Below are 21,739 nucleotides of genomic sequence, written 5' to 3'. Positions count from 1 at the left end.
GTTTTTTTGGTTTTTTTTTGTTTTTTTAATTCTGAAATAAATCACATTATAGACCTCATGCCAAGTTCAAATCTCTTTGGATAGCCATTGTTAGAGAATTGATGAGTGAAGAAATGATGTCAACTCCACTGTCTGGCATGTGGAGGGTTAAGGGAATCTTTAGCCTCACCAAAAAGTATTTGGTCAGGTACTCAGGTGCTGGAAATTTTCTTAGCAACATCAGTCACCTAGGAACATGATCATCTGCTGTTCTGGGGTAGAGATTACAGAGCTTAATGATTAGCTACTATAAGCTGCAGCTGATGCCAGACTCTACCCCCTTTACACCTAATTAGCCTCATTAATGAGCTCTTCTGCTCTCCACAGAGAGGGCTTCCTCCTTGGAATAGGAGGCAAAAATACTTCACCCAGGTAGATGTGCTGAAACCTTTAATTATTGCCCACACCTGCAAAGCCTTGTGTCTCTGACAGCAATATTGCTTAGCTGAAATTGCGCTTATTTACAGTGACCACAGTACAAAGTATTAACTCTTTAGCACCATAAGAATTGTTTTTTAGGCTTTGAAAGTATTTATATAGGGTATAAACCTAAGCACTTGAAAATTTTATGCTTAATAAAGTTGGGTGTATTGTGTGTGGGGGGGGTCGTATGTTTTTAAAAGTTCCTGAGTATTTTGTTTAACCCTGAAAAAGGAGTTTAAATTGCTGTTGAATGTCAAATATTGCATTACCAGAAATAAGAATACTGTTAGGCAAGTTTCATTCTTTAAATGAGCAAGTTTTACATTTGGAGCAATGTAATTTTGTACTGCTAAAATTAAAATATGGAAAAATACGGATGTAGTAATCAATGTAGCAGGCAATAGCTGAGCTAATGAACTGTTCTGGTGTGATTCTTAGCTATAGCAATTATTGGTAAATATCTACTATATTCTAGTGTTTAAATTTCTTGAAATTTGATAACATTGTGTTTGTTTTATTGTTTATTTGTTTTAATGCTAAAGTAGCTACATAATATTTTTGCATGTGCATTTGTGTCAAAGTGATTATGCCTATGTAGAGCAAATATGTATGTATACTTATCAAATTAGCTCAAAAGGCAGCTCAAGTCAGTGATTATTCTGGTTTTTAATAGGGAAAGTTGAAAATGCCAATTTCTTAGTGCAAATACTTTGTCAGTTATTTAGTAACTTTTTCCACAGTAGCCAGCTTTCTTGAATTTTCACTGGGAAATGCCTACTGTGAAATACCTAGCATCTGTGATCTAGATACTCTGTGGCACTGGAAAGAATGTAATCCAGTCCTGCGGAGTAGGCAGCTTGCTTGAAGATGAAGCGAGTAGGCGGCAAGTGTTTTCTTTTACTGTTCTTTCATGGTCATTCACCTGGCTTTCTCAGCTTCTGGCCTGTCATTGCAGCAGGTGAAGCAATCACAGAGAAGATCTTGGGCTATAGGATGCTCAGAGTCTGTAGGCAACTGTAGTCACAAGTTGTGGTTCTTTCTGAGGGAGTTTGAGCCAAGGAATTTTTTTTCCTGGAAATTCATCTTCTAAAATGAATAGAAGATCGTATGCCTCCTGCAAGGTATGTTCAGTGCCTGTGTAGAATGATAGGGCTTTTCAACCAAACTTGTGAGATTGTTAAGTTTTAGTCAACTTTGTTTCCCTTGAAGATGTTCTTAGCAGAATGCTGAGCTAAAGTGAACTATAGCATTAAAGTTAAAAAGTAATTTGGAACAGAAAACATGTATTCATACAGTTGAAAGAATATTAAGAAACTGAAAATAGGGTCTCAACGCTGTGAGGTCAGTGCAATAATAGGCATCATTATTAGCAATTCTTCTGAATAGGTAGAACAAAGTTTGTTTTACTTTATTAATAATTAAAACAGCAGCAAGCCTCATCAGCCAAGATGTAATAATGCACCATGTGAATCACAGAAGTTCATGTGCACTTTTCCATGAATGCAATTTGAATTGCATGCCAAAGTAAAGCATCAAAATGAGTGATTTTTCAAATATTTGGGTAAAGTTTAGTGCTCCTTATAACTATTACATAAATGGGATTGAAGTCTGTGAACTCTTCTGATTGAAATCTCACCTGTTTCCTGGGTGAGGAAGCCTGAGGTTCCAGGGCAGATGAGAAGGACTTTTACAAGATAAAAATTATCATTGAGGGCATGTGGGTCTGGAGGAGAGCAGAGTTGGAATTTTTGGCCCTGCAAATATCTGCCCATCTGCTCTCTGTCAGAATATGTTAGAAGTGCATCTGGATCCGTGCCCCAGAGTTTCAGCTCTGAGCGGGTCATGTGCTTGTCTCCACGACAACTCAAGGAACTGTGTAAACTGCTGCGCTCTGAGCCAGATGCTTCTCTGCACATGTGGTCTAATTAGATGGCATTCCCCCCCCCCCCCCCCCCCCCCCCAAAAGAGTTCAGAAATTTTGCATGGTTTCTCTGTCAAAAATGCGTACCTGATATAATGGGAGTTGGGAGGAGTCATGCGGCCAAACACTAAATAATTACACTTGCTGCAAAGCTCGACTTCAGTGCGTGTGAGCTGTAGGTTTGCAGGAATGCAGAACAAATTCCCTTCAGTTGCTTCATTGTGGATTGAGCAAAACCTGTGGGGGAAGTGGTGAAAGGAAAAATCCACTTTATTTTTGTCCTCACACTGCATGCAACTTTCTCATTATGAATATACTAGGAAGGAATTGGGGGATGGAGACAAATTACGTATCTTGCAATAAATGCTTGCAAGACACAGCATTCTCAGTCTCTGAGAGGCAGGATATCTTCTTTTTTTTTGTTTTTGTTTTTTTTTCAAGGGTTTGAATAAAATCTACAAGAAGTGAGATGTTGTAGAGGAAAGCCTGGGGAAATAAAATCAAACCTAACTTTACAAAAAATGATACTTTCTAATATGGCAGGATCCTCAACCTATTGTGAGATGAGGGAAAGAGCTTCATTCGGTGTCAGTGATCGAGGAGCTCTGTTAAAAGTAGCACAGTTTTTGTGGTTACATTAGTGTGGCTTTTTCTGTGTCTTGCTTTCCCATGTGGTAAAATCTGAGCCTCCTACTGATAAACAAAGAGTGACTAAATGGTAAAAGGAGAGTTCTCATTTATTTTAAAAGGGAAATGCTTTACTTTGCTTTTTTCCACCTATGACGAGAAGCATCTTGAGCAGCTGTGGACTTGATTTCTTAGTTCTTTCCCAGAAGTTGTTTGGGCAGACATGTAATATACTAATGCTCTATAATGAGCAGTATAGAGGCGAGTGTCTTTGTGGCAAGTTCTGGTTGTTCCCAGGAATGGATGCTGTTGCATCTTTAAGAGTCTAGTGACATAAGTTACTGATTTATAATCTCACATATGTGATAGATAACCACAGCAAGCATATGTGTGTATGCATTTATGTATTAATCATTGACCACTTAGGTTTCCCCAGAGACCATTACATGACTCGAACAGAAAGGAATGAAACCTTTTTCCAGTGTTCCTAATCCGGTGCCTTTGATTACCTCTCTCAGGGGACATGATAAATTCCTTCTCCAAAATGACTTATTTTCTAGCTGTGTTTTTTCATGGCAATAGTTGAGGCTTCCACACCAAATTATCGAGTGGTGTAACATGGTGACAGATCAAACCTCAGTGAGTTCTGTTACAGTAACAGCATTTACTTTGCCAGTTATTATATGAAGGAGGTGGCATTGCATATCTTGTTATCTTTTATCTTGTGCGTTAGTATATCTACCAGAGACTAGATGTCTCTAACTCAGTGAAAATCTAAAGTTTAATTCCGTTATATCCATTTTATTTATAGAGACTGGGGTTTTGTTACCTAGCTAAGAGAGTGGGATTTTATGACCTACCTTTATGACTAAAGCTTCTCTCATGTTGCTTTAGTGAAGTTAAGAAACAGTTTATTCCCTTCTGCATCTATATTAGCATTTAAATAGTATATTAAAATATTTCGATCTTGAAAATAGCCATTTTATTCAATGTGGTTTTGGGGATCATGATACAAAGGAGTCATACACATCTTGCACAAAAACATATTTTCAACATATTTACTTGGGTGAATCCTGGAAGCTTGATTGATTTGGATGAGTTTTGGCTTTTTACATGTACCTAAGAAATCAAAAAGCAAAATATTAACATTTGTGACCTTTAGGCATATTGGTAATTTCTAAATCTTGGCCAACCATTTATCATTTTTGCAGAGATTTTTTTTCTATTCTAACAAAATATTTTGCATTCTATTGAGTTTTAATAAATGAAACAAAAAAAAAGCTTATCATCTATCTCATAGGAAATACTTTGTGTAGACTGTTTCTCCAAGCACACTTTTATATTTTGTCATAGTATAAAATAACTCATATAAAGAATTGCACTGTAATTTTTTTCCTTTTTTGTATTGTCACTAATGTTCCACAATAGTTAAAACAGAAAAAGGCCTTTTTATTATAGGGAACCTGAATTGGTAGCTGCTTTGCATGCAGAACATACTAGCTTCAATGGGAGTATTGCTCATGGAATGATTGCAGAACTAGGCCCTGAAATTACCTTGCCAGCTAATGATAAAATCGCATGCAGGCCACAGGGGTTTTTGTGGAATAAATATAAGAGTGGAACAATATACAGTACACATTATACCAGTAATTTAAAGCATATTCAGGACAAAGAGAGAGTTCCTAGTGCAGGCAGCATCATAGAGATTTGCTGTATCTGATAAAGATTAGGTTTCTCAGCTCATAATACCATACTATTACTTTTCTTTTGTTAGTCTTTCAACACCTACACTCGTGCATTGACACAATATCAAGTAGGAAGAGGAAGAATAGCCTCGTATTTAAGGTACTGAGCAGGGATTAAAGAAATTTCGGTTCTTTTCCCTGGCTCTGCCAGAGACTTTTGTGACCGTGTACAAGTTACTTATTATTTTCATGCCTCTATTCTTGATCTGTGAAATGGTGATTTTTTTTTTTCTTTCTTCCTCCCCCCCCCCCCCCCCCCCCCCCCCCAGCCCTAAATGCTTTCTTGCTGGCTTCTTTGCACTTTATCTTCCAGGTTTGTTGCTTGAGTTCTAGAGACACGAGGCTGTATCGGTTGCTTAGGGATAGAAAACGGCTGGCTGATGTAGGTGATTCAGAAATCAGGGCAGGCAATGGCTTGAATTAGCCATATAAACACTTTGAAAGATGGCGTGCTCTATTACAGTAAAGTAGTTTCATTATTTGTGAATATGAGTATGTGTCATTTTACTTGGTATAACATGAAAATGCCAGGTATCCTAATAAACTAAAAGGCTTTGAAAGAAGAAGCAAAAATATTGCTACATGATGTAAATTTTTTCCAGTTACACGTTTTTCATTAGTTTAATCTTTTATTTGATGTTTTTGTGCAAAGTTTGTCAGATCCTGTAATGATGTTGGGTATTACCATCTGAAATAATGTGTGAAGGAGTGTTGTTGAACTTTCACTGGATCTATCGGTATCTGAGCTGGTTTTTTTACAATGTTTTAGTGCAAATAAATCTTATTCTGTATTTTTTTCTACAGAAGTTTCATGGTATTTTTAATATACCTGAAGTTTTTTGACCTGAAGGCATTTTGGATGTTGTAGAATTGATTACAGTTTAATAATTCACTGCATTATAATAATACATATACTACTAGGGTTCTAAAAGAAGCACTGGCCACAGAGTTCTAATTACAGTGTTCAAAAAGATTCTGATGAAGTCTGAATAGCTGCATATTATAATTTCACATTTAAAGTTGAGTTGTGTGTTTAAATTGCTTCATCCTTGTTGGCAGCCTGCTGGTAAATAATAATACCTTCAGTGGCTGCAGGAAACAGATATATGTCCTTTCTGAGGACGCTTTACTTTTATTTGGGTTTTGGTCAAGAATGTATTTGTTGATATGACTCTGCTTTTTTCCTGCAGTCTAACTCAGAGCTCCAGTTGGTATCTAGTTTGATAAAGGGAATTACATAAGAATTTTGAGAATGCTTTACAAGGTAAAATTTTGAAATTTATTAACTTCCAATATCTACATGAGAAAATTGGGTTAAAGCCAATAACCACAAACAACTCTACATTTTTGCAAGCTTTTATTGTTTTCTTTTGTTAGTGCAAGGTGTACAACTTCGTAGTACAACCAGAAAAAACACTTCTATGACTATTTAGTTATGTCCAAGTTAGGAGTTCAGGGAAGCATGTTGCTTAAGTTATTTTTGCACTGCAGAACATGTCTGTCTTACCTCACATGATTTGTCTGTCAAGGAATGTTTTGTAAAAGAAGCTCCCAGGCTCTTGTAAGGATAATGCCTATGTAGCTGAATACAGCTTGCTATATGTGCACACACCCATGATCCACAGCACAGGTATAAGCTAAGTTTTGACACATGACATTTTGAAGGGAATGGTGATGTGATTCAGTGTTACAGTTAGTGTTGGTGATTCAACTGACTTGCAATCACCTTTCTCCCTTTTATTTCTCCTTCAGTGATATTATTACAACTTATTACAGGAGTTATCAGATCCCATGCAGAAGAATGACAGCTGTCAGAAATTCCGATTCACCAGCAATTGCAAGCATTGAGGATTTAGAGAAGTGACCCATTTTGTTTGATACTGTAAATCTTATAAAAAGTATCTATAAAAAGTAGAGATACTGTAAATCTATTTTAAAAAAAAAAAAAAAAGTGGTGGGGATATTCACTCTTGATGTTTCTCTACCAGAGGTTATATACCCTAGTGAGGAACACGAAAAAACAGTCTGAAATTGGACTGGTAATTGGAAGTGGGCATTTACATGAGACATTTGGATAGTATGGTCTGCATTTGTAAATACATGTTTTTTAAATGCTTTTCAAGTTTACACTTAACAATACTAATTTATCAGAACTGGTAGTCTCTTTTTGAACAGAGTCTTAATTTAGTGTTCTTCAGAAGAAGTGTGGTCAAATCTCTAAGCACATGATTTCTTTGTTCCTGAGCAGCATCTTGAAATGCTAATAAAGCTATGGTATCATTTGCTTAATGCAGAGTATTTGATCTATGCTTTCTTGATTCCATTATGACTGAGGCAGATGCAAAGAGCTTTCTTGTGCTGAATGTATGTACTAGTTACGGGGAGGTTATTTGTCGTTGCAATTGCAAGCTGAATGAGCCAATGTCCTATCAGGTGTCTGTCACCAATTTCAGATTTTCTTTATGGAATCCTGCTGGCTGACTGATGATTCTTCTTCAGCTGTGATGAGCTAATCTTTCCTTGACATTGTAATCACAATTCTTGAAAAGTCTGCAGAGCAGTTGCTTGCCTTTGGTTGTTGTTGTATCTGACATTGACATATATATCCAGATCAGTAAGATCATTCTCCAATCTTAGTTTCATTATAAATCTGGATGGAATTAAGGATGATGATTCCTAGAATATCCCTACAGGCTTTACTTTGTCATTTGCAACATAACCAATTTTAGTAAAGGATATGGTTATTTGCAACATCTAGGTAGTAATAAAACAGTGATATATGAATCCCTTGCATGTAATTGTTCTTGCTGTGTATATGGGATTTTGCTGCATAGTATACTGACACTAGACTTATGGCTTGTAGACTATCAGATTGTCATCTTGTTCTGCACCTTTAAATTCCACCCACATTTTTTCATTTCGTGGCTGGTTTACTGAGCAGCTCTAATGGCTTGTGTATTTATTAGAGAGGCTTTGAAAGAGCACCTACATGGTTTAAAGGCATGCATACAGCAGCACAAAATTCATTACCCTGCACCACATGCTGACCATGATAATGCAGAAGAGATTACATATATCTTCCATGGCATAACTTTTAGGGTTGTCTAAACATAAAGTCTTCAGGTTTGGGTTGGGGTTTTTTTGTGTGTGTGGTTTTTGGTTTTTTTTTTACCCTTAGAATCAAGTTTTGTGAAATCTTTGCTTGTGCAAGAGACACTCACTGTTGACCTAATTTGAACCCTGTCTTTATTATCTTTCTGTTTTCTCCAGCAGTCAAATGCTGGCTTTAAAGCTGCATTACCCAGATGCACAGTTTGGTGTCTCGTCTCTTGCAGGAGTGGGAATAGTTAGGCTTCCCTGACTTACGTTAGCACCTGTGTGTCTTTCCAGAAGTATCATTTATGTTTGTCTCTGTCCCTTCCTCCAAGTCTTTCTCTAATCTGTGCTGTCTTCTGTTCCACGTATTTTTAGTCCTTTATATTCACTGTGAAAGTTACTGCCATAACCAGTTAGCTGGCCTTTCTGCGAGTATGGTAAGTTGGACAATTCAGATATGATACTTCTCTCACAATAACTGTCTGCACAACGTCCTGTACCTTCTTCTGAAAGTAAGTTGTTCTTTCTGAGGAAAAGTGATTTCACTGAAAGATGGGGGATCATAGTGAAATTTTTTACAGCTTAGCTAACCAAAATCAGGTTTTCTCTTTCAATTTGCATGATGGCTTCTTAAAATATAACAGCAGGTTTCATGAAACTCTAGAACAGTCTGAAGTAAGTCCTAGACTCCTTTCACTTTTCACTTGCTGCCTTAAGTAGTTTCAAACGTTATTTTAGAATGTAACAGAATTCCAATTTAAAAATAGGGCTGGCAACAGATCAGATGTGGGCTGAAACTTTTCAGCTTTTTTACAGGGTCATGAGATAGCAGCACTGCCCTGATGAACTTCATTATGCCATATGAATATAAAATATTCATATAAAGGGAGATTTGCAAAGGCATAAAGAAAAGGCACCTATTTTTTCAGTGCATCTGGGAGTCTTAAATCTCAGTCTTATATTTTAAAGTTAATTCTCTTGTGTTAAGATTGCAGATTAAATGTGTAAATTTTTGTATTAAAAAATAATTTTGTGATCCAATCTTGAAATACGTGTAAATTATCTAATATTACAGATCAAATCAGATTCCTCATAGAGTTGCACTGTGCACACGTTTAGAGCATTTGCAATGCCATATCTTAGCCTCTGTTATGCATTTATAATTGGAGAGGGGAATAATGGCTTTTTAAGGTGTTGACGAGTCAAGGCCTAAATTCAAATTGTTGGAAGCAGCAAGTTTAGGAGTTGATGGGTTTATCAGGACAGGTTATTAAATTGTTTTACCTGTGAGCAAGACCGCTCATTTCACAAATATCTGCAGTTCTTAGCATGTCCCCTCATGTATAATGTCATCTGTCAGTAAAAGCAGAGCTGAATATCTTTATAATTTACAGTTAACTAAATCTGTCAAGAAAATGGTCTTATTGTCCAGCTTGTCCTTTTGTAATGAAGCTGTGGATGGGGGTTAGCAACAGTGTGTTCACCCTTCTGGAGGTCATGGAGGATGGAAGGTACTAATGCATTCTAAGCTGAAAAGCTCATGCTTGACCTTGATGTTTAAAGTTTTTCTTATCATCTAGCAGCAGTTGAGCCTGAATTGTCTCTTAAGATGTCAAAAGGTCTAATCAACCTAATGAACAAACTCAATCATTAGTACTTTGGGGAAGGAAGTGTGTTAAGACTATAATAATACTGGGCTCCAGCAGCTGCAATATGTATGTTTATAGGAATGATATATAGCTCGATTGTAAGAGGAGAAGCTGGTGTCATTGTGCTGGATGTACAATGGAGTAGAGGAAGCTTCTGTTTGGCAGGGTGTAGTTCTTGTTCTTTCCGCAATGTTCATACTCTTCTTTGACCATGAGAGAAATTTTAGGTTCTTGTAGATTATAGGAAGGACTGCTTGTTTCCTTTAAAGTGTTTTGTAAGTGAGGATTAAATGAAAGCTAAACCTTCCTCTGGTGAACCTCTTCTCTGATCATGGGCTAATCTATACTTTTCTTCATGTATTCCTCCCAGCTCTTTTCACCTCCAGATTGTATCTATGTCAGACAAATATTCTTCAGGCATCCCTTGTTACGTTCTGGTAGCTGAATTTGATGGGAAGGCCTTTTTCATACTGGTCAAGTAGCCGTTACATCCTGTTTGTTGTACTGTTGCCTGGGCCCTGCTTGGAAAGTGTCTGTCACTACTGTTTCTGTAGTAAGAGATGCATTTGCAATCTCCTAAGATTTTGTCTTACTAGTTGTAGTGCTCTGTAGTATCCTGACTTGTCCTTCCTGATACCTGAGAGAGTTGAAACAAATCTCAAGTGGGATGGTAATAGCTGCATAAAATATATTTAGTTCTTGCATAGGGAGCTTATATTCATCCAGATTGTCAGTCCCATCTCAAAATCAGCTAATGGCTTTTTCCATTTGCCAAATTACCTCTTGCTCAAAGTCTCGTTTTGACACTTCCATGTCATGCAGAAGTTCTGTCCCTTTCTGCTGTCTACTAACATGAGTGTGTGATCAGCTGTTAGTCATTAAAACCTTTCAGACAGTACATACCTTGATTTTTGAGACAGGACCTTTGTCGTGGCAGTAGTCAGTGTGTCATGGAGACTATCACCAGTGTCTTGTATACCAGGCACATACCAGCCAGACCTGTTTTTCCAAACATTTTTTCTTTGTTTACTTTGAAATGAAGTGTCTTATGATTCTTTATCCTGATGAGAGCAAGGCAACAGGGGAAAAAAAAAAAAAAAATGTGTCTTTTCACACTCATGCTTCCTGCCCAGAAAGACTGTAGTGATTTTGTTTTTCCCCATAAATTCCTGCTAGAGTAAATCAAAGACAGGTTTTTATCTTTAAAAGTAATTATCCTGAAACTGTAGTTGTCACATAAGAAAACTGCTTGCTTTTCCAAAACCATGGAAATTCATTGGCCCAAGGAAAGGGTGACAGAAACTGTCCTAAAAGCGTGACTTCTTCCCTCTTTGAAAGAGACCCATCCTGTGCTTAGACAGTCACTTGCAATTGAGCCTTTTCCTCATGTTAAGGACAACCTGTGACCTGTGGCATTTGTTGACTGCTGGGTTAGAGGTGAGGTACATGGTGTATCATCTTGGTGATTCTGGTTGTCCAATTCATTGGGGGCCAGGAGGAATTTTATTACTGTGGTCTGAGTATTTGAAGCCAAATATTTCCTTCACTTTCCTCATAAATTGTGTTAAAAACTAATATAACTGTTTGTGCCATTTAGTTACAATGGCGAGGTTAGTTATGTCAAAGGACAGGCAATCAGCAGCGATTATCTGCCGTCAGATTGATAAGCTCTGGGGTAGTACCAGACCTCAGTAGGAAGTGTATCAATAAGTAAGTTTGATCAATTGTGAACTCAGGGAAAAAGGTGAATACCTACAGATATTAAGAAATGTGAGTCTCATCACAGTTTGCCCAACATAGTTTTGTGGATTTAGTATCCTTTTAGTGTGCATTAGGTGTTAGAAGTCCTGGGGCCACATGGTGGCTTCCAACATAAATTGGTGGAGAAAAAACAATATGCTCAAGCAATGCTGTGGCATGGGGTTTTTTTGAGCACAGTCATTTTAGCGGCCCTGTTATCCTGACTTTACACAGCCAATGGTAGAAAAGATTGCCAATATAAAAAGCCTTCAGAAATGGAATGATACCACCATTTTAAAGGTTTTTTGCTGTCTAATGTTGATTTTGAACACTCAGCAGATGAAGAGTCCAAATATAATTTAATACAATTATGAAAAAGCCTCCATATTAATTATACATCAGTGTAATTTTATCATTCTTTCTTACCATCTTGTTTTTAATTCAATAAATATATTTGCTTGCTGCATTGAGTATTTGTAGATTTAAGTGTGGAGGAAATTTGTGCCCTGATGGCAGATGTACAGCAGACTTCAGCATTAACGTAACTCATTAAAATAAGATAAAAGTAGAGCCGCAAAACAATTTCTGTCTTTTGCCAACAAGGTTGTGAAAAAAAGAAATTTCACTCATTCAATATATGAAAGTCTAATCTTTCTGAACTGTGGAGAGAACAGAGTAGACATCCTGACTTGTTGGTGCAGGTTAACTGGCTGGGTCTACTGAGGCAGATAAGCAGAATATACAGAATTCAGATGACTGTGTGTCATATTTTGGGGACATTAAGTAAAATTACCTTTTTGGATGATGAATGTTCCTTCACCAGCATTTGCAAAATGTGCATAAAGCAAATGTGTTTTATTTTGATGGTACACAATTTGCCAGTTTCCGACCTGTTTCTCAGTCACATGATTGAAACCTGGAAACAAACTACAGTTCACTCAATCTTATGTAAGGCCTACTTTATTTATTTTGGAAGGGAAGTAGATAAAATGGAGGCAGTGGATTCAAATGGATTCAGACAATGCTTTTTCAGTGTTTAATGCTCTGAACTCTACAGGGTGAACCCATCACTTTTTGTGAAGAAACATTTGTGTCCCATCGTTCTGCTGTCATGAGGCAGTTTCTTCAGAATGCCATTCAGCTCCAGCTCTTTAAGCAGGTACTGGCTTAATTGCTTTAACGTAGAAGCAGATTCTTTAACAATGTAACTAGTTTTTTTGAGGGCTGTTCCTATATTCCTTGATCTGTCAGCCACATAATGAGGAAAATTCGTGTAGTTGGCAGCACCTTAATTCCTGCTAGCTGGCATTTCTCAGATTCAGGTGATAAGGCTTTCTACATTTTAAGAAGTGTATGGTTTTTTTCCCTTAAAGGTCTCTGTGCTCAGTTTTGATCTGAGCATACCTAGACCCAATATATCTGCTGTAAACTTTGTACGGGAAGCATATTACTGTTCAACATGATATTACTGCTTCAGGGAAGCTGAAAACATGTATGTATAGACAAACACATGAATGCTGTTTTTTTAATGAAGCAGCAAACCTTTTTGCATTGGTAAGTAAACATTTTGCCAGTTTTTGTTGTATTTTCATTCTATTTAGAGTCCCTTTCTGATAAGACTATTGGGATTATTCTAGCAAAGGCAGAATAAAGTCTTTCTGAAAAGATAAAGGATGGGATGGTTGATTTGTTTACACTCTCTGATGTAGTTCATTGATGGCCGTCTGGATCTTCTTAACTCCGGCGAGGGCTTCAGTGATGTTTTTGAAGAAGAGATAAATATGGGAGAATATGCAGGTAAGAAATACAGTGTTTTAAAGTAATTTCAGACATTGTTCCTGACTTACTGTTTGTGGGCCATCATGATGTAATGGGTCTTTATGGTTACTCACCTAAATAACTGAGGCTGCAATGATCCCCGTGGGTTAAAGTGTCTTAAATTTTTGTTCTTTCCTCTGTCAAGAACTTTGTTTGAGTAATGTATCATAGTGTAAATAAAGTCTGTTCAGTCTTACAAAACCTCAGCTTTACCACTTGGCTAAAGTACAACTAAAAGAGTTCTTCCAATGGAGGATGCTGAAAAGCCTTGGCTTTACCCAGAACTACCACAAATTTCTTTTAGCGATCTTAAAAAAAAAACCAACCTCAGTGTTTTCAAATGTCTTAAAGAAAACCCTTATAAAATAGAAATGCCTCTTAGCAAGTAAAAGAAAAATTGTAGATATCCCGTCAATTTTTTTTGTTGTGTTTCCATTGAAAGAAAAGGATGGTTGTCCTGTTCTGTTTCTGTACTCTTCACGCTCCTAGAACCACAAGTGCTAACACTTCAGATTTCTAGCTTGTTTTCTATTTGGTAGAGAGTTACAGTTTGTTTGTTTGGTTTTGTGATTCTCTCTAGGTAGTGACAAATTGTACCACCAGTGGCTTTCTACAGTAAGGGTAAGAACACAATCTTCTTCCAACAGACATTCTGATTCTTACTGGACCATTGTACAGTTCTGTGTGGCTGTTAACATCTGCCCTCATGAACATGACTAATCTGTTTCCTGCAGTGTTTAGCTGTGACCAACCTGAGCTTAGTTGTGAGAAACTAATGCGTTCTTCAGATGAAGTAAAGAACAGAAAAAAAAAAAAACTTAAAAAAAAAAAAAAATCACCAAAGGAATTATCAAGTTTTTGAATCCCACTTTTAATGTCTTGGACACAGCTGGAAATAAGTTATTGTCAATTTAGAAAATAATGTGGGTTTCCTTTCCCTTTAATAGAAAAGTAAAGAAAAGGAGAAGTTGCCACACCAAAAAGCTCTATTAAAAGCTAAATGGTGTGAGTGCTGAATGGGGACAGCACTGTTTGGGGTGGTTTTTATATCTCTTTGGTTTAGTGCTCTAGTTGTATAAATTAAAAATTTGAATACTTTTAGAGAATAATATGTTGTTATAGCTGATAATTGACAGCTGATTTTAAAAGTCTCTTTTGATGCATAGAATGTTGATGTATTGAAAAGTGAAATATTTCTGGTTTATGGGTATGAGTCAGTAGGAAAGATTGAATTATTTTCTGACAGAATTGAGTTTTGTAGCATTCCATTTGCCTATTATCCTGGTTATGAATGGAATTATGTTCCTTAAACAAAATGCTGGGCTCAATATTATCTTGATAATATTGAATTAAACACATTTTATAAGTCATGCAAAAAATCCCATCATATAGTTAGATAGGTAAATATATATACATAAATATATATAAATATGTAGGTTGACAAGTAATTTTGAAATTATAAGAAAGGGGAATGGCTGAGAAATTAATATAAAAATAATCCCTTGATTGAAGATAAATTGTCATGTAGTAACAGAATAGTAAATCTTAAAACTGCATCTGATTGCATTTGTCTCTGGAAGTATAGTTTTGCACTGAAATAAGAAATTATAAAATTATCTAAGATTTTATTCCTTGGATTTTCCCCATCTCCTGTATTTATCAAATAAGGTACTGCACAGCAATAGTCAATAGTGTATGGAAGATGTGTTAAACACTGACCAGTCTAACAGATTTTTCTGCCTGACATATTACTGTCTTACAACTTTTATTATGTTCACTGCATGCAATTCAGCTATTCTAGAATTAATGTTTATGACTGTAGTTAGATTTCATTTTCCCTCAATTTATCCCTTTATTGACTACTTAGATCTTAAAAAGGCAGCATGCTTTTGATAAATAGTATTGTGGGATCATGAAAAGGAAAACAAAAGAAGATCTTTCTTCTTCAGATTGAATGTATGGGCTTTTCTGAAACTGAATTTTCTGCCCCAGGCATTGAGTATTTGGTAGAATGCTTTTGTCTTAAACTTGTTTAGGATTTTAATGCAATGTACAGGACACCCTTAAGGGTGAGTGGAACAATCGCAGAACACTGTTTTGTGAGATGACCTATAAGACAAGGGGGTCATCATATTAGGAGACACTGACATTTTTCATTTGAAAACTGCTGTATTAAACAGAATTGGGGTTCCTCTGGAGAACCAGAGAAACATTTAATATGTTTTTACTTGTGTTCTTTTTCTTTAAATTTACTATTTTAATATTCAGCTCTGCTAATAAGCATAGTTAATGCTTTGTTACTTTAAGTTAAGAATGGTGGATTTTAGATTGCTGTTTGATTTAAAGGGCTTTGATGAAATTTATTCTATTGTTACTATAATTACAGAAAGGAAGTGGAGCCATTTTAAATACAGTAAAGACCAAGGCTAACCCTGCCATGAAGACTGTCTATAAGTTTGTAAGTATCAAGTACTGGCTTGCTACTGAGATAAGAGTCTAATTATGATTCTGTTTTAACCTTTCAAGTGAAACCCAAGTCTTAAATTCATTTTTATTGGACTCACAAAATTACTTAAAATATGCATTCATCTAAATTTCAAATTTAAATTGAAAAGTCATTTTGAAATTTAAACATAATTGAAATGCAAAGGAGGAGGGGTACTTGTGATTTCTTTTGAAAGTATAGATGATAAATTCTATTTATTACATAGAACTATTTCTGGGAAATAGTGCCTATATGCTCTACTAAGCAGCTCTACCATCTCATCATTACTCTGTTGGAAATCATTGTTACCTCAGGTTTCTCTGCTTGCAGCTTCATCAGAATAAGGGAATCCTCTCATTTTCCAAATTGTTTCGATCTTTTCTAAATGTCAATTAATTTTCCCTGGGGATTTCTTATACCTGCTTATTTAGAGCCCAACTTACTGAGTTATTCTTTAAATGAAAATGTTTTCAGTTCTGTTAACAAACAGCTAGTATGTTACTGTGTTATCATGTATGGCTGCCAGTTTCACTGTGCAAGATAAAACAACACAGAAACAAGTAAGGATTTCTTATAAGCTGAATTTTAGGAAATAATGCTACAAAAAGCATTGAGATAACTATTCAAACTTTTATTTTCTCCTGCCTTTCTCCAGCCTGAGACATATGAGTAGGATGAATTAGCTTACTAAATGGAACTGGCATCCAGAGTCCTGCAAGGAGAAAGTTTGCAGGCTTACTATTACTGTTGATTGTTAGCTTATAGCAAAGATAAATACTTAAAGGAGAAGACCAAGGTGTGGAATGCAAAAAGGTGAAAGATGTCCGTGGCGTCAAAACAGAGAAAACAAAATTTTTGGTAGTGGTGATTTTTGTTTGTTTGGGGGTTTTTTAGCTCTCTATTTGGTTTAATATGTTTTCAGTATCCTGTAACAATTTTTTCCTTGCCATTTTTAGTAACTAGAGAAGGTGAATCTTGATGCACTGAAATCAAGCTTAGTCACTGCTGGAAATAGAAGGGGATTTTAACTTAAATTAATTTTTCATGCAGGCAAAAGATCATGCAAAAATGGGAATAAAAGAAGTGAAAAACCGCTTGAAGCAAAAGGTACTTGAAGTTCTTATTCAAAATGTATAAGCACCATGTATGAAATACTTAGCCACAAAAAGCATTATGTGATCAATAGGAAGCTGTTTGATACAGTGTTGTTAGCACACTTCAAAATGCATTACCAGCTGTCCCATATTTTTCACACTGTTATAAATATTCACAGACAAAAAAAAACCTGTCTTCAAATACATTAAGGGTCTGACTTAAACCCACAAAAGCCAGAAAATTAAGTGTTCTATTTGGAGTGGTCCCTCTCCTGTCCTTTGTACTGGGGCATTGTGAAAGCGGACTTTATGTGAACTGGGAGATCTTTCTGACAGTAATGGCAGTGAACTTTTTGCAAATGGCAAATTGTTGTTATTTCTACAGTAATCTCTCAGGGAAAATAGTATAGTGTCTGTCATTGGGAAAAGGATTTATATGTTTCATGAGTGTCTACTGCAAAGTTTAGACATAAAGGAATTAAATTAGAATTGGTGTTCATTTCAAATTTGAATTATTGCAGAAAAAAAATACTCAAACTGTTTGTTGTTTTCCAAATCTGTCTTTGTTTGTAAACAGTAGAATTCCAAGAATGCTGAATTGCGTTTGAAGAATGTGTTATCCAATACTAATCACTCCTTTTAAGCCAGAAGTATGGTCATATTGATACATACGTTATGAATGAGTAGTTAACTCTGCCTTAGGTTTATTTCAGACATTTTATTTATTCTATGAAGCAGAGCTATTAGAATCTTTTGGGAAAACAAGAGAGCTAACTTGCTAGTAGAACTGAAGTTCTTATTCAGAAATTTTTATTCAATTTGTTGCACAATAGTTTTAGGGGGTTTTTAATCTGTGCTTTCTCAGTAAATTTCTTCTCCAAATTTCTAGACCATCATCTTAAGATAGCACTGCAAATGTATCCCTATGGCACAAAAAGAAATCTACCTGAACATGTCAACAAAATGTTAATACTAAGGGATTATTGTGCAGCCAGGTTATGAACTGATGAAACTAACTGTGTGTACAATCCAAATGCTGTTTGCTCTCTAAATATTCTAGCAGATTGCTAGAGGTTTTTGAGGAAGGTAAAGTTGCTTCAGATGCTTTTAATGCTGTTTTATTTTATCACACTTACTACTTTGTATGGGACCACTTTAGGTATAATATGAAAATATTAGAAATGTAAAGCAGTTTTCTTGTACATGGAATTTTTTATGTAATTCCATGTGTTTCACTTCTGGACATAACCTTCATGAACAATAAAATGTTTGGCCTTCTCATGTGCATGTCTAAAGCAGTTGGAGCTGTGTAAAATGACCGGATTGTTTTCCTGTATTTTAAATGCTAGTATAATTGTATGCTATTCTGTGACATTTGTATAAAAGGCTGAGAAACGTCTCATTCATTCATTGCTTTGTATTATTATTGTTGTTGTCTTCCTAGTCCTTCAAGCAGCAAGCACTTTTTAAAAAACACACATAACATCTAGAAATAAATGGCCTGATTTTGTTTCACCTTCCTTAGTATGTGGCATTTCTGTAAGATGGTTAAACATGATTGTTCAACATGCTTTCACAAGAGCTTAAAAGATTTCTGTGAGTAGTTGACACATACTGCTCTACCTCTCCTTTCTTCATTAACTCTGTTCTTTTCTGTCCCATCTTCTTCTCCATTTTGAATGCAACATGGGAAGGTAACTCTAAAATGAGGTATTGCTCTGTTTAAAGTGATAAAAATAGGAAAAATTGTTTTGGCCACCCTCATATTATTTTTAATCTAAATGTCTGTCCTGCTCTGTTGACAAGTCTGTTAGTGCATCCTCACCAATTTTCATGTGAGAATGTTGTATTTTTCATTTGTTTACTTACTAGTATGTGCAAGTGTTAACTGTTTGAAATTCTGGCACCACTAAATACTTAATTTTTGCCAGATTTGGGATGCTAGTCTTTCATCTTCTAAGGATAACCTAAGGTTATTTTTAAACTGAACTTACTATCCACTGCTTTTTAACATATTATTTTCCATTATTAATACAAAAAATATGCAGGCCACTGGTAAGGAAAAGTCAAATATAAACATCCCTTTTCCAGTTTTCACTGCCAAATATGAGCAGCTTCTGTACAAGATAGAATTTAAAAATGCAATAAAGCTAGAGGTCTGCTTCCTACAACTCTGCATAGCAATGGTGACCTCTTAAATATAATCAAGAGCCCATTTTGCCCTTGGTCTGCTCCAGTCTTGGGTTTGAATTGCAAATGAGAAATGCAGGATTGACCTGTTGAGAGGTCACTGTGGTGTGTGTAAGGTCCTTCTTTAATATGATAGTAAAGATTGAATGGGGCTCTATTTCCATCCCTTGTTCATTTGTGGCACAGTATTTCAAAGCAACAGAAATAGTTTTCAGAGGATTCTTATGAGTGATAGCAAATAATTGTTAATAGATACAGCATGGTAGCTTTATTTTATATCTGATATAGTACTTTTTTCTTTTATTTCCTTTTTCTTTTTTTCTTTTTTTTCTCTCTCTCTCTTTTTTTTTTTTTTTTTTTTTTTTTTTTTTTTTTTTTTTTTTTTTTTTGGTAAAGGCTGCTTTTTCCATTTCACAAATGGACCATGGTGGTCAAGTCACTCCGTTATTGGCTTGTTTGAAGCTTAACTACATAGAATTAGGAAAAAGGAGGAATATGAATGGTACCGTCCTCAACTTTCAGTAAGGAGAATGTAACTTACTGAAAGCTTCTGGATAAGACAATTTATATAAATGGTTGGGCACTTGGCGTTAATGTATTCAACATTATTTTACTTACTGGAGCCCCGTGTGGCTCTAGTTAATGTCTGTTATCAGTGGGCTGTTGTCAGTGCTTTATTATCAGTACAGCTAGAAACAACTCATTTAGAAGTTTATAAAATAACCTGAAGAATCCTTCTAGACATTCTGGAATCTGTTTTTTGCTCTTCTAATAGGCAGTATTTGTAGTCCATTACAAAAGGTCCCTAGAAAAATTACTAATGCATATTTAAACAGAAGAAAACCTTATTCAGTTTACAGGGTAAACTTTACGTATCTGTAAATATATATCTTACTCATTCTCTGAAGATCCTCCTTTAAAATAAATAGGTAGTAAAGATTTCACCTGAACAAGACAGTTGTTAGGGGAAGCACTGTTTATATATGGAGATAATTATGGAGTGTGATAGATCATTGTCATTCTCTTTTTCCAGTAATCTATGAAGTATCTTTTTTTCCTCAGGCAAAAGGTAGTTCTGTTTTTAATAATATCCTTAAATTACACTTTCTCTTTGTTAAAAAGTCACTGAAACATTGCTAGGTTTTTGCATTTCTGGAGAATTTTTTTCTACTTTTTGGTTGAGGAATAGGTCTCATGTTTTTTGTTGTTATCCTGAGTAATATATATATATGACTTAAGCTACTTCAGGAGAGTCTCGCTGGCTTGTACCAAATCCCTTTTTTGGGAACATGTCAGAACTGAAAAGTCAGACTTAGGACATACCTACCTGGTATAGTGCACTGCAGTACAAAGAACTGCTCATGAGCACCAACCAATCTGGTACACTTACACAGCACAGCTTCAGGTGGAAGTCCTAGCACTGGTCTCAGAAGCAGCGTGGAAGTATGAGACAGCATTCTGGCTGGTAAATCTTCTCCCTCAGTTGGGATGCACAGGTCTAACTGGCTTTTCTTTTAGTACCAGAAATGGGCACTGCTTTTTTAAGGCCTGCCTGCACTATGATCCACTGCAGTTCTTTGGTCATTTGTAGTTCTCGAGCTGAAGAACTGCTTTTATCAGTAGACGTTTTGTGAGCCCTGATACCTTTCTGAAGCTGAAATTCAGAACTGGAGAGTCCTGTTTTCCTATTTGTGGTTTTACCTCTCCGTCTGTCTTGTGCTCCCCACTGACTTCTGAATAACTGTATTCAAAGTCTGTTAGTGGTCTGAAGGTGTGTCACAGACTGCTTTGAAGGATTGTTGTCTACTTTCCAATTATAGAATTGCCAAACACTTCGACATTTAATGATTTTAAAGCTACTTAGAGCCCTTATTTGGGGCATTTAAAAACAGGTTTCTCTGTTTATTTAGCTCAAATGTGTTTTCATCAGAGGTAGAAAACAGACTTTTGTGAAGAAAATTTTGTTTTGATGACCAAAGCTGTGTTGTTGATTTGTCTGCCTTTTGGGGATTTTGAAAAAATCAAGAGGTATCAAATAGTTTAATTCTCATATTTTATTAAGTAAATTTAAAAAAAAAAAAAAATTGCCTGAAACCTGCTGCAATTTCTTTGGAAGTCTGTACGCCAAACACAGTGGAAATATACTTTAGAAACATGTTATCTTTTGTATGCAATTATATCATCAGAGAAGTACAGCAAATCTATAGCAATAAAAGCTGCAAGGATTTGCAGTGATCGTTACACATCTTAGGGGGTTTTGCTTAATGGCTTGATCTGTCTGTATCTGTTATCTCCTCCCATTCCCCTGACGTCCAAACTTTTGTGTCCATTTTACATTTTTCTGGAAATTTTGCCTGGATTGGAAGGTGCTTTGCTTTCTGTTGATTCCCAGCTGTCTCTTGCCTTGGTTGGAGCCTCAGCTCCAGGTGGAACCCTGAAAGCTCTGAAATGCTGGGAATGTCCGCTGTTCAGTGCAGGTCAGGTGGCTTTCAATGTGCTGGGCACCATGATGGCATATACGTAACAGGTCTGAAGCTTGGTGCACATTTAGTGTGCGTGTATATCTATATACACACACATATACTTGTATAGAAATATGTAAGTAAAGTCTGTATTTAATGTCATTACACTTCAGAACAGTATATGTTGCTGCTATAGGTTATGTGATTCCAAAGCTGACCAGATCCCTTGATAGGTTGTTGCTGTTTTGGAGCCGAAGTATGAGTTTGACAGAAGGGGCTTGTTTTGGGGCTCTTTGTTACTAATTCAGTGTACTTTGTTGTTTTTTTTTTTAAAGACAAGGTAGCATTGTGCAGCTGGAGGGCGTGGGGAGGAAAAAGTTTTTCTCTCTAGTTTGACCTTAACAAGTTGTTAATTTCCCCATGATCCTTATGCCCATATGGTGAACCACT

General features: G+C 36.0%; 1 protein-coding gene across 5 annotated transcripts in view; it reads left to right on the top strand.

Annotated features, from left to right (window-relative positions):
- The window catches only part of DENND1A (DENN domain containing 1A), a 217,196-nt gene that overhangs the window by 153,661 nt on the left and 41,796 nt on the right, over positions 1 to 21,739 (top strand). For all 5 annotated transcript variants that reach the window (XM_075054618.1, XM_075054615.1, XM_075054617.1 and 2 more), the window contains exons 14-18: positions 12,298 to 12,399; positions 12,950 to 13,037; positions 13,639 to 13,679; positions 15,445 to 15,516; positions 16,594 to 16,650. In XM_075054618.1, coding sequence (XP_074910719.1) covers positions 12,298 to 12,399; positions 12,950 to 13,037; positions 13,639 to 13,679; positions 15,445 to 15,516; positions 16,594 to 16,650 — 360 coding nt within the window. The remainder of the gene's footprint in view (positions 1 to 12,297; positions 12,400 to 12,949; positions 13,038 to 13,638; positions 13,680 to 15,444; positions 15,517 to 16,593; positions 16,651 to 21,739) is intronic.

This window comes from Buteo buteo, chromosome 23, assembly GCF_964188355.1.
Source record: "Buteo buteo chromosome 23, bButBut1.hap1.1, whole genome shotgun sequence".
Lineage (NCBI taxonomy): Eukaryota > Metazoa > Chordata > Aves > Accipitriformes > Accipitridae > Buteo > Buteo buteo.
Note: the sequence above shows the minus strand (reverse complement) of the source record. Positions and strands in the feature narration are given on the sequence as shown.